The sequence below is a fragment of the Budorcas taxicolor genome, chromosome 2 (genome assembly GCF_023091745.1).
Source record: "Budorcas taxicolor isolate Tak-1 chromosome 2, Takin1.1, whole genome shotgun sequence".
In the NCBI taxonomy this organism is placed as follows: domain Eukaryota; kingdom Metazoa; phylum Chordata; class Mammalia; order Artiodactyla; family Bovidae; genus Budorcas; species Budorcas taxicolor.
In genome coordinates, this window is record NC_068911.1 from 63,528,661 (window position 1) to 63,542,807 (window position 14,147).

General features: G+C 42.1%; 1 protein-coding gene across 1 annotated transcript in view; it reads left to right on the forward strand.

Moving 5' to 3' along the window:
* PDE11A (phosphodiesterase 11A) overlaps positions 1-14,147 on the forward strand; it is a 424,511-nt gene that overhangs the window by 353,656 nt on the left and 56,708 nt on the right. Inside the window, exons 14-15 of the mRNA XM_052662664.1 lie at positions 4,136-4,226; positions 7,762-7,862. Coding sequence (XP_052518624.1) covers positions 4,136-4,226; positions 7,762-7,862 — 192 coding nt within the window. The remainder of the gene's footprint in view (positions 1-4,135; positions 4,227-7,761; positions 7,863-14,147) is intronic.

The following is a 14,147-nucleotide window of genomic DNA, read 5'->3' on the forward strand; positions in this document are numbered from 1 at the left end:
AGCGTAACAAATAGTCCCTTTCCTTAAAGTATTCACCATCTAATTCCAGCCTTTTAAGTGATTTGGAAATGGGATTTAAATGCACCAATTATTATGTGACAAAGCATATGCTACCTTTTTTTTTTTTCACATGTAAGGCTATAAAGAAACAGAAGACATTTAGCAAGGGACAAATTACTATATAAAATGCAAAATGCCTCTACAATAAAAAGTTGTGATTTTAGTCACAGCACAGTGTGATTTATTCTCTTAGCCTTTCTGATAAGTGAACCTTCGCATTTTCATATTTTACTCTTAATTTTAAAGTATTGGAGTGCGTGCAGTGCATGATCAATAGGTAGAGAGGGCAGCGATCCCATGGTGCTTTGAAACTGCTGTTAACACCTCTCTCCTATTTTCTCCAGGGACAGTGTTTCCCACTCATTGCCCTCCCTATTACAGCTGCCCCTGATGATTAAATATCAGTACCAAGCAGCTTTGTAGTATATTCTCCTAGGAGACTTCCTCTATTCATTTCTAGCATAATCTCTTATACTCATTTCTTGGGAATGAAAACCCATCTTGTCGCTTTCGGCCAGGTCCCAGAAGTGAAATACGGGGGCACATTAATCTGCCGTGACAGCCTAATCCCATTCCTCCCCACCTCCCAACAATTCTCAATTTCCTAATTACCTTCGGTAGTTTTCCTTCTGAAAGTTTCCTGTAAGCCACGGCAGCACACTTCCATTAAGTCTGTTTTTCAAAGAATATGCATATCCCGGGAAGTTATGAGGGTCCATAGCTCATAGTTATGATATTTCCTTTTGCACACTTATTTTTGGTGCCTGTGCAAAGTGCTGAATGCCTGGGGGGGAGAGCCATTTTCACATTGACTTTCCTTTTATATAAGCTTCTCCTCAGTGTGCCTCCTGCCCCCAAATGAAAAACTTTAGTATGTTAGGATGACCTAATCAATAATGAACATCATAAATAATCACAGGTATAAATCTTCCTGTGTGTAAAGGATCTGGAGCCTCTTCTCCCCTCCTCTCCTCTCTGCATGTCTCCACACACCCTCCATGTATATGTAATATTTTTACAATTACAGTCTGTGTGCCCCAGAGCAACTGATATGATGGATATACTTACCACAGACAATTAAAATGAGGTGTGGTATTAAAGTCATTTTTTTTCCATATGTGATTGATTGGAGCGTTTTTTCCACATTTTACATGAAGAAGTGTCAGCATGCCCTTTACACAAAGTACATTACATGGAACACATGTTGTCTTTTAAAAAATGGCTTAATGATCAAGTAAGTTTGGTTAATACTGCATAGTATGTTCCTTTCCTGCAGAATCAGAGCACATATGTTCACACCCTGATGCCACAGATAAATCCTACAGTATCTAAACAGTTTACCTTCTTAAACCCAGCATTTCCCAAGTGTATTTAACTCTGAGACCCTTTTTACTTCTGCCCATAATGCCATTTTACATCCCAAAGAACTCGTATTCTGTCTAATACTTTCTGATAAAGTTTATCCTAACAGTTCAATATTTGCCACTTTCATCAAGTTTTCTGACCATGGACTTCACTCTTGCAGTGCTCGGAGATTCCTAACATGTGTGTGAGTAATGGCAGGTGCAGGCAGCATTCTCAGTGAGCCTCGGCCTGAGAGAGGAAGCACCAGGATGTCCTGTAGTCTCAGAAAATCTGACAGAGACCCAACCTAACAGTGTAATTGAAGCAACCATATGGAAATGGAAGCATTCTTGTTTAAATGATTTTATTCTAAAGGAAACTCAAAATAGAGTTAGTATCATGTTCCATTCTGTGAATACTAAGATGGCACCTTGCTTGCAGAAAGGTGAGCATTGTTAATGAAAGTGTGGACAAAGTCTCCTGTGCAGTTATAGGGACTGTGAGCTTCCCGAGGGTGAGAGCCATTCTTTATCTCCATACCCCACATGCTCACAGCCTCGCATCATAACAGTTTTCAGTCCTTGTTAGTTGAATGAATGAATGCATCATTAGTCTGCTTCTGTTGCAAAATCTGCATACTTGTAATTAGCTCAGTATTGTGTGAGTGTGTGGAACATGTAAGATAGAATTACTAAAGGAACAAAGAGGATGTTCCTTTGTAAGGATGAAGACTCTTAACCCGTGGACCTTTAGATGCATTTGCACAAGCACTCTGAGAGTCCTCCTGATGAAACATAACAGTTCAGAGGCCACATGGACCTGGGGAGAGCAGAGGGCAGCATAGGAACCACCAGCTGTTCCCTGGTTAAAGGACACAAACTTCCTACTCATCCTGAAAAGAGAAAATATTTAGTGATTTGTGATCGTCTAGCTGATTTAACTTCGTGAGGTCTGCTAAAACAACATGATAAAGGAGGAGATGCTATTTTACATCTCAACCTCACTTTTACACCAATGATTCTCTTAGGATTCACACCAATAACTGGGGCATGTGGCTGGTTGATAGAAACCAATCGCAGGAATCTGAGTCTGTAGTTAGCAGCTATAACGGGAGAATTCTGAATCAAATTTTGAAAACTTTTTTCAAAGAAGGTTTGATGACAACCAGCTTGGCAAAAATGGAGACTAGAATATAAGAAATATGGAAGTTAAAATTCTCTTTCTCATTATGTAATCAGAAAAACTTCATAATTTGAGTGCCAATCTAGAACTGGTACTTACTAGCTCTGTGACCTTGGAAAAGTAACATAACTTCTCTGAGCCTTGGTTTTCTTATCTGTAAAATGAGAAAATAATAACTTTCATGGTTGTTGACAGTACTAGATGAAGTAATATGTTGAGGTGTTAACATATTGCCTAGTGCATGATAGGTGCTTACTCATAGAGCTATTATTATTAATAATATTATTTTATAATATGTTAGCACACTTACTATCAACCTTCAGTTTGAACTATAATCTCTAGACATATCAGCACAACCTTATTAGCCAAGTGGCTAATATTTTTTAAGCACCTACTCCATCCAGGCATTTTAAATACATCCGGGCATTTGGATTTTCACCCTAGATTTCATCCTAGATTTTCAAAAGTCATGAAAAATACGACTAAGGCACAATACAGTGTGCATTTTGAAAAATGCATTTTCATAAAAATGAACCATATGTTAGAAAAATAGTAACTAACATTAAATATTAATCACATACTGCTAAAATTAGCCTAACAAATTGTCACTTATTAAATGATAATAGGGTAGGGCAAGATTGAAAGAAATAATACCACCTGATTAAAACTTACAGATAATTGAAAAGAATCCTTTCAAGTATCAATTAACATTTTTATTTATTTTAAATGGAGATGTCTATGTGTTTTAATTAGTATCGACTACAACCTACTTACGTGCTTGGCACTATGATAGACACTTAGAAATATTTTATTGTAGTCTCATAAATAGCAGGTAAGGTAGAGAGTATTATCATAATTTTAGAGACAAAGAAACTGATTCTCAAACAACCAAGTAATGACCCAAAGCTGTTACTGAGAGCTGAGTTCTGACTCCAAGTCCAGGGAACTTTCTGGAGTTGGACACTGCGATATCACAGTGTGACCATAGGTTGGAAAACCATAGTTGAAGCTTGTCAATCTTACATGTAAAGTGGATTAAATGGGTTCTACATAGTATTCGCAAGGTCTTTCCCATGGAATAGCAAATACATTTAGTATATGACATTCATCCTGGATACTCAGAAACTTTATAAGGTTTAGCTCATGAAGCCTACCCTGATCCCCAGAGCCAGGAATCACGTCTCTTGTCCTCAGAACACCAAGAGCTCTTTGACTGAACTGAAACACTTCTTATGGCATTTATATTGTGTAGTCTGTCCATTATTTTCCCTTAGGACCACATCTCATCTCCCTACTAGTTTGTACATTTCTTGGCAGAGTGGACTATGTTTTTTCATGGTGGTATCACCCACTGTGTCTAGCCTAACACACAGCAGGCTCCCAAAAGGTTTACTTTACAGATTTGTGAACCCCACAAGTGTTACCTAAGAATGTATCTGCTCATGGTCCTTTGCAAAAACAGGAGAAGCAGTGTGATCCAAAGAGCCGGTGTGGGGGAGGTCATTGATGTGGAAGGGCTGTGGTCACTCACAAGTCTGTCCTCTTTCAGGAGCGGCTCTGCCCTGGCCCAACTCTATGGAACCTCTGCCACCTTGGAGCATCACCATTTCAACCATGCAGTGATGATCCTTCAGAGCGAGGTAAAAACCCACCATTCTGCTTCTCTCCTTGAAAGAAAACCAATGAAACGATGTTTCCTACTTCTCTTTCTTTGCAAGAAGAAATGCAGAGAATCAGAACTGCTGGACTTCTTCTTTGTGGCTTTTAAGAAATTCTTTCAGATGCCTGACCAAGGACCTTGTTCAGTTTCTTCCTGAGCTAATTCATTTGGGTTTTTATTATTGGTTAGGGGGCTTTTCAGATGCATTTAGAGCAGACTGCCCACTGCTTGTCACCAGAATATGGCTTTACATTTCTTCAGGGTACAGAAGCCCAGTCACAGACCCCAGAAGTGAGTGACCCAACATTTCCATTTTGCGAAACCCATTTGAAAAGATGATGGAATCAGAAACGGGGTGAGAAAGTTACACTTTATTTACATAATTGAGAAACCTATAAAAAAAGATGAAAGAACTTAAAATTGCTGGTGGGACAATTTGAACGTGAGAACTGCAACTAAACTTGAGACCCAAGCTCAGGGCCATATACTTTCTTTTGCTTCATGTGGCATTGCAGGTGCTGGAAGTGGTTGGTCTTTTATACTTTTAGTTCTCCACAGAGAAAAAGTAAAGCCGCTAACTGACTCTAGCTGAGGCATCTAAATTTGAAATTGCCAAGAAAGGATCTGTTTAATTTTCTGCAGGCGTACAGACCTTTTTTTTTTTTTTTTTTTTTGAGGCCAGGAAGGGATCATCTGTTCCCCATTATTTGTCAGTTCTCTAGCTGTGCCATTAATTATTATTATTATCATCATTAAGGCCCTGCTTCCCTGGAATAGCATCATTAAATATGGAGGTTTTTTTCCTCCAGCCTATCTTGAGAAAGCGTGCCTTTTGCAATATCACGAAAGCCTTCTTCGACCCCATAAAGGAGAGTCAGCACTCCGGAACCTGCCTGCAGCTGTGGAAGGCAGACCCATCGGGGGAGATGGATTTTCAGTTGAGAATGAAACATCAGGGTTAGGCTCTCAGTAACTCTGACAGAAACCAGTGTCCCAGCATCCGTGGCTCTGGAATTCTTCTGTGAAAGCCATGTTTTAGATGTGTGCAGAGGGGAATAGGAATGGGAGGAACTTGGGATCAGACTATCTTTTCTATGCTGGCAATATGATGGGCTTACACCCCTGAGGCCAGACATTCACACCTTGTAATAACTGATTATAAACAGGAGGAAGTTTTCTCAGAAGGTCCTTTGTGTCACAGAGCCCCGCTAACTCAGAATGTGTCTTCATACTAGCAAAATTCATCAGCTGCCCTTTGTGCCGGGGTTCTCTGTGAGGAACGCAGAACAGCCGTAATGGAAACAAGCACTGATGTGTTCAGACTTCGCGTTGATGCCCCCCCTTCTCCCCATCCCCGTACTGCCCAGCGGAAAGGCAAAAATGCAGATGTCATTGCCACCCCACTTTCCAAATGATACAGAGGCATAGGGAGGGTAGATGGCTTGAAGACGGTTGATCTAGATCTTTCTTCCTACACATTTCCCCCCCCATCAATACCACTCCTCCCTAAACAAGAAATAGAAGTAGTATTTCAGGGAGACTAGTCTATTTTAGACACCAAACCCTTGAGGCCCCATAGAAGGCCAGTTTGCATATAAACATATACTGATTACAAATTAACTTATAATTATTAAAGCTGACCTGGTTAGCTTTGTCACTCTGCCAGCTATAAACTGTGTTAGTTACTGTATGTCCTTTAAAGGTAGCAAAACGCACTCTCACAAAATAATCAGCGTTGTCAGATTCAGACCAGCTTCCTCCTGGTCTTCACAGTAGAGTTTACTATAACTTGCTCCTAATAGCTCTGTTTCTTTCCCTGCAAAATTTTAGGTGTGTGACTGGACCTAGGTGACTACTTTTCCAGAGCTCCCAACCATTTTTCCCCAGGCCCCAGTACACCAGCCTGTGACTGATCCAGGGGCAAGGCTCAGACAAAGACACCTGGGCAGAATTATGGTGTGGCATTCCTTCAGTTATTTCTCTTCTTCCTAATGGCTGAAGGGTCCAGAAGAGTTTGTTTGAAAATTATTATTAATATTGGACCTGGCCCCAGGTGGAACCAATATACTCTAGTCTTTAAGGAGTGATGGGTTCACCTAATGAGATAAATTAAACTCAAGGGGGCAGGCGATCATCTGGTGCCTGGTAATTTACTAATTGATATTCTGGTTCCCCAGAAGAATTCATTTACGTCTCATTGGAAAATGTTCTCAGGCAATCACTTCACTGCCTTTCTTTTGCACCATCTTCTGGTTCTTGATACTCGGTTTAAAACTGGTCCTGTTTCCAGACAACCTGTTGGTGAGTTGGTATCTCATGCTAAGAAAACCTGATAAATGAAAAGTCCTGACTTTCAAAGCAAATTAAGTGAAGTGTCTGTCACTTTACAGAAAGACTTTTTCACTTGACTAAAAACACTATGGAGCTGTCTAGTGTAGCTAAAACAAAGTTGGATGGAGAAAAAAGTGTGCTTTTCAAAGGAATGGAGATACAAGTGTATTTGTAGATTGTTCTATGCAAAAGCCACTCTTTCAGAGTCCTCCTCTGCCAAGAGCAATATTTTATGCTTTCTAGCTACTCAGCAGTTACTATACTATAATTATTTCACACACTTCATCCAGATGTATCTTCATCTAGCCTAACACACCATTTCTCAGCTTCATCAGTATTGTCACTTTGGGGCCAAGTAAGTCTTTGTTGTGGGGGCTGTTGGGTGCATCACAGCACCCTTGGCCTCTGCCCACTGGATAGCAGTAGCACCGTCCATCAGTGTGACAATCAAAGTGTCTCTAGGCATTGCCAGAAATGCCCATTGTCCAGATCACCCCCATTTGTGTGCTTGCATGCTCAGTTGTGGCTAACTCTTTGCAGCCCTATGGACCGTAGCCCTCCAGGCGCCTCTGCCAATGGGATTTCCCAGGCAAGAATACTGGAGTGGGCTGCCATTTCCTCCTCCCAGGCATCTTCCCAACCCAAGGATTGAACCCATGTCTCCTGCAGCTCCCACATTGGCAGGTGGATTGTTTACCACTTGAGCCACCTGTGTGCCACTGGTCTAATGTTTCTTCTCTTCCTTGAGTCATTTGTTGCAACAGCAAGTGCTTCCAAAATGCCAGCTTAAGTCTTCGCTAGCGAGACTAGTATGTTTTCAGGGGTCAGAAAGTTTCCCAGAAGTTTTGTCGATTTCTCTGCTCAGTGATCCCACAGGAATTGGAGTTGTTGGCACGATCATAGCCTTAGTTAGAGGAGTTCAAACACTTGCCAGCTTTCTCTTCAAAACTAGATCCAATAAAGTGTCCCATGGTGGTCCTCCTCACCAGTGATTATGACTGCACTTCTGGCTTTGGTCTGTTTGCCAGGGAATCTGTTCGTATTTGCACAGAATGTCATTAGGCTTTTTAAAGAATTATTTTATCATGTTTCTAGACTGTTTTTGAAAAAAAGTGGAAAAAACATGTAATTACCAAGCTCGGATGTAATGCTGTCTTCTGTGGCTTTTTCCTTTCTCGTTCCAGGGTCACAACATCTTTGCTAATTTGTCCTCCAAGGAATACAGTGACCTTATGCAGCTTTTGAAGCAGTCAATACTGGCAACAGACCTCACGCTGTACTTTGAGTAGGTATTGGCATTTGATCTATTTGACAAATGGATATCTAAAGTTTCATCCTGTAATTACCTTTCAGGTCCAAACTGGAGGTTGCCTGTTACTCTAACACTGATATCAATGTGTAGATGAGCTAAAGTTTCTGTTGTTGTTGTTTTTTTCCTCATCTAAAAGAACCTCATTAGTGTGGTGTCTGTGAAACAAGACAGTCAGGACTATAATCACAAGATATATATTTTTCCTTCTGTTTTATGAGCTTTGTTTGGGACTACTGGCTGAAACTAAGTGATGGGCATTTTTAGTTTAAAGACTGGCTACGGTTGCTATTTTATTTTTGGCCACTGCATGAACTAGGTGGGATCCAGTTCCCCAGTCAGGGATGGAACCTGTGCCCCTTGCAGTGGAAGTGTCGAGTCTTAACCACTGGACCACCAGGGAAGTCCCTAAGATTGCTATTGTAGACTGCTATCGGTGGTTAGATCTCTAATGGCACTGAAGATGCTAATAATGATGAAAAACTTGTGTTGCTGAAGGAGGACAAGAAATCCAAGCCTTCATTCTTCACCTCTCCTCTCGCTCTCTTTCTCAGAAAAGCCATCCTTCTTTTCCCCAAAGCTCAGGCTTCCCCCTGAGCTGGTGATTCCATCCTGCTCATTTCCTGTGAAACCTGTTCCATCAGGAACCACTGCTTTTGGTGGCCTGGTCATCTCTTCCTTCACTGATAGGCACAGTTTTCTCTGACCTTAAAGACCAAGCAACTTCTCTTCCTTAAGAAATTCTTTGACCTGACCCCATGGTCTTTCATTGCTTTTCACCTTACCTTTCTTTTACTGCCTACCCTTTAAAATAAATGGAGCTGGTTTTATTTTCCTAGCACCTAGGTGCACTTTGCAGACCCGCATCCACCTTCACATACTGCCAACATTGTACTTTCAGAGGTCAGCAGAGACTTCTGCTGTCCCCAGATTCAGCGTCTTTTACTCATTCCTGGTATTTTCTAGCTTCTTTGAGACATCCGCAGGTTTACTGACTTCTTATTGTCAATGTCTACTCTCTTTTTTTCCCCAGTATGCACCTGCCTTCCTCTCTACTTTTCTGGATCTCTTATAGTTTTCTCTTCTCCTTGCTTCTATGTATGAATTCCAGTTCTTCTTTCTCTCCTCACTCTCCTGGCCTCAACTCTACATTAATTCTATAGAGGCATAGAAGTGAAGTGAAGTCACTCAGTCATGTCTGACTCTTTGCGACCCCACGGACTGTAGCCTACTAGGCTTCTCCATCCATGGGATTTTCCAGGCAAGAATACTGGAGTGGGTTGCCATTTCCTTCTCCAGGGGAACTTCCCGACCCAGGGATCGAACCCAGGTCTCCTGCAATGTAGGCAGACGCTTTACTGCCTGAACCACAAGGGAAGCCTATAGAGAAGACCCCCAAAACTCTTCATTCTAACCCTCCCTCACATGCTAGACATGAGTCTCCAACTCCCATCTCAAAAGGCTTCAGTGGCCTCATTGCTTTCAAAGCAACCTCTAACCTTGGTTCGTGTTTCAAGGTTCTTCCGCCATAATCTGCCCCCAACCATTTTGCATTCTTATCTCTCACTTCTCTCCTACACGATTTGTACTTCCACTAGACTGGTCTAATGTTACCCTTTGTGTTTTGTTTTTCAGAAAAAAAAACAAGTCTTTTTTATTAGTCAACTGCATGTTACCCTTTGAAAACAGCTTATGCAGCGCCCCTTGCTCTCCAGTCCTATCACTGTTCCTCCACTTGCCCATCTGGCTGAACCATTTCCTGCCACCTTTTCAAGGAAGCCTGTGTCACTTCGTTCGGATCTTACTGCGCTTGGCATGGCGTCAGTGAGAATTAGCTTCAATTATAAGGGACAGGAAACCCCAAATCACAGTAGCTCACTTCTTTGTCATGTCAAAAGAGTCTGGAGATAAGCAACCGGCAGTTGGTAGAGCAGCTCCATCGTCGTCAGGGACCCAGGCTTCTCATTCTCTCTGTGCGGCCACATCCAACACCTGGTTTCCACCTTAGCCCAAGGTAGCTGCCCATGTTCTAGGCACAATGTCCACATTCCAGCTATCAGGAAGAAGAAAGGAACGAAAAAGAAAGGAGCCAAAGGCGATGCAAGTTATTTCTTAAGAGCACTTTCTGGAAACTTCACGTAACGATTCCACCCACATTTCACTGGCCATCCCTAGGTTAGGATAGGAAGGCTTGGTGTTGGGTAATTGTGTGCCATGCTAACGTCTAAGAGTTCTATTACTAAGAAAGGAAGGCAAGAGAGAGATTGGAGCAGACAGCTGACAGTCTGTGCCATGGGTATTTGTTGTTGGTCTCTGCTGAATGGGTCATGACATGGCAGAGTGGAAAGAGTGGAGGCTTTGGGGTGATATCGGTCTGGATTTAAGTCTCACTCTAGTTAAACCTGGTATACTAAGCCCAAGCATCTATGTTTTCTCCCTTCTGAAACACCACTTAAACAGCACCAGATAAATTTAAAAGCAAAAGCAAATCTACAAGGAGAAAGGGAGAGGACACACATCAGTTGAGAAGAGGTGTCAGTATGTTTGTGGAAAATGAAGGCCCACTGACGAGGGTCAGATGTTCTGGCAGAGTAGAGTGGAAAGCAGGACGACTCTGAGAAGTGAGCTGTAGGCCCTGCAGAGCCTCACTTGGGGCTCAGAGACAAAAAGCACCATGAAAAAATGAATGTGACGCTCACAGCTTAAAATGAGTAAATTACTAGCAAGTCAGTTTTCAGGACACTCAGAGCCCATGAAGTCCTCCACCAATGTAGCCAGAACTCCCTCTCCTCTATCCGCGGAGAAGACCAGAAGTTTATCCTCTGGAGAGATGAAAGAAAGTGCTCTGGGCTGAGAAAAGCTCAAGGTGGGAATGAGACGTAGAAGTCAGAAGAGGGGATGAAGTAAAATGGATTGAAAACTCGAGCCCACAGCCCAGTAGGCCAGAGGCCAGAATCCATAAGCCACATACCCAGGTTCCTCAGATTCAGCAAATGGAAGTACAAGAAGTTAAATTTGAATTTCAGATAAACCGTGAATAACTTTTTAGTGTGTCCCATGCACTGTGTGTGTGGGACATACATATACAGCTCCTGCTTAGCCTTTTAATGTCATTCTATTACACACAGACACCAAGGACAGAACATTTTATGAAAACCTCCCACATGAAACAGGGCACAGTTCCGAGGCGGCACAGTGGTAAAGGATTGGCCTGCCAATGTAGGAGACGTGGGTTCGATCCTTGGGTTGGGAAGAGCCCCTGAAGGAGAAAATGGCCACCCACTCCAGTATTCTTGCCTGGAAAATTCCATGGACAGAGGAGCCTGGCAGGCTACAGTTCATGGTGTCACAAAGAATTGGACATGACTTAGTGACAGCGTCTGCCTGCAATGAGGGAGAACCAGGTTCGATTCCCGGGTCAGGAAGGTCCCTGGAGAAGGCAATGGCAATCCACTCCAGTATTCTTGCCTGGAAAATCCCATGGACAGAGGAGCCTGATAGGCTACAGTCCATGGGGTCGCAAAGAGTCGGACACAACTGAGCCACTTCACTTTCTTTTTTTAGTGACTGAGCATGCATGTGCACCCATATGAAAAGCAGAGGCCAAAACAGAAAATAAACAGAATTCAGAGGAAACAGGGAGGAGAAGAAGAAAACAAAAACCCAAAACTATTGTTAATATCCTTAAAGACACTGTCCTAAGACACTGTCTCCATGAAATAAGAACAGGATGCTTTAAAAAATAATAGGAGCAACTATAGAAGAAGAAAGAGCTTTTGGAAATTAAAAGCATGATGGCCAAATTAAGAATCACATGAAAGCATTGAGAAACACAGTCAAAGGACAGTAAAGCAGAAAAATGAGAAACACTGCTTTATTTCATTATACGCTTTCCAGTGTTGTTTCATTTGTTAACTATGTGTATGTATTACTTTTATAAATATACATTTTAATTAATTTTTAAAATACTTTTTAAAGTAAAATCCCAGCTCTGCCACTAGATAGCTGTGTGTCATCAAAATACTTACCTCTCTGATCCTGTTTTGTTCATGTGTAAAATGGAAATGATAGCACCTACTTTATCTGTCTTGTAAATGTCTTGTATGTCTCATAAATGGTGGCATCTACAACCTCATTTCCTTTATAGACTATTTATTTTGCATGTTTTGTGGCCTTCATTTTGACTTAAGTATCATGATGTTCCTTTTTCTTTTTTTTTTCCTGAATTGATACTCCTGGATTGGTCACTTACGGAAACCTGTATATCTTTAATATTTTTATTTCCCATGTCTGACACTCACTCTCAGGATTTCACATTATTTTTCTCAAAGGAGAAGCATTTTGCCAAGCCAAGTTTCCAAGTAACTTCTAAGGGAGAAAAACCGTCAACAGTAGGAGTCCATTCATCAAGGCCTGTTAGGGATGTGACGAGTCACTGAGTGATGCAGTCAGGGAAGGTGGTGGCCCTTGCTTGCTCATTACTCTGCTCTTATCTTAATGCTACAGGCCCTGCTAATGTTTGCTGACTCCAAAGAAGCTGGCTTGTTCTCTTGCTGTGAGTGTTATTGTGTTTTGAGGCTCTGAATAGCTGCTCATTCTCTAATCCAGAGCTTCAGGAGGCTGATTCACTTGCCTGTCTAAAGTTGCATTAAAGTATTGCCATATTTTTAGGCAAGACAACTCCTCGGGTTAATGAGGGGGAAAGCAGTTACTACAAACTGTCTCCCAGTTACTTTTATTTCACAGAGATACAGCTGTGGAATTGAAAGGACTGTTAGCAATGATGTCATCCAACTCATCTCCTCTATTTTGTAGATTAGGTACTAAGTTTCTGGTTAAATAGTGTAGCTTGGCTCACATAAGTAACTTGTGGATAAGTTGGAACCTCTACCTCTGGTTTTGAGGCTTTTCCACAAACTGTATTCTTTCTCTAAACGAAGAATCAAATACTTGTCATTTAAGTTGGGGATGCATTATACATGGAAATATTGACCTTCTCAGGTGTACGTGAACAAGTTTAACATGAAAACCACCATGAGTTCCCTCCTCTCTCCCAAAGCAGAGCCAGAGACAAGAGCTTGCATGCACATAGTCTAGTTTTGGAAGTAACATCAGAAATGGGAGTCGGGGACCAAGAAAGTGAAATGGGGGAGGGAAGCTCTTGTAAAGACACGTCCACTTGTTGGCTGCCCCTGTGGTCAGTCCAGCTTGGTCCCACAGGGACTATCTGAAAAGTCTTATATAAACTGCACCTCAGAATTGCCATCAGCCTCCAGCCTCCGTAAACCAAGGCTGTTTCATGGATATTAAAACTTCCATGCGTTTCCAGGACACACATCCCCAAGGGCTGGGGATTCCTACAGCCATTCCCCATCCCACACGTGGAGTCAAAGCAGCACCAGGGCAGAAAGCAAGGGAGGTGCAGGGCAGCCGAGACAGGAGCCGTGGTGTTGGTTGGAGCAGAAATCGCTGAAGAAAGGTGGGCCGTGGGATGGCCTTGTACACTTTCTAGAAGTTTGGATTACGCTTGGTTCTTCTGTCCTGGCTACTTAACTCAAAAGCCTTGATACAGTTGAGGCCAACCAGAAAGGAAGTTCACTGCCTTCCTCCCCTAAGAAGGGGCAAGTCACTCTAGAAGGGGTCAAGGTGGGCAGGGACGAGATCCAGGCCTTTGTGGGCAGGGGCTGAGGGTTATGACTCATTCCTAGTGGCAGGATATCCTGCCACATGCCAATAGGGAACAATGTAAAATTCCTGGAAATATGGAATTCCTTTAAAAACAACCACAAACCCTTGTAAAGTCAATTTCTAATGGCTTTGGATATGCTCAAGATTCTATACTACAAATGATGAGTGAAAGCAGAATTCACAAGTTTAAAACAAGCAAACAGACAAACAAAAATCAAACAAAACCTCAGTGTGAATTTCTAGACTTCCCAACTGTAAGTCTGGGGGTTTTTCTTCAGACTGGTTTTCCAACTCACTGAAAACATTTTCCAGTTACCGCTGAGTGGTTTTCTGAAATTGATTTCTGTGCCTATTTCTGAGTCCCTGCGGTGAATACAGCTTTCATAATTAAATAGTAATTTCAGCATCTCAAGCAGGAATTAGATATTCCCTGTTGGTAACCAGCCATGTAGCTTTGAGAGAGTCACTCACTTAATCTCTCTTTGCCTTAGTTTCCTTGTCAGCAACATAGGGACAGGTACTTCACCCATACCCATCTCCTAGAGTTCTGGTGGCCAAAGGAGATTATCTGTG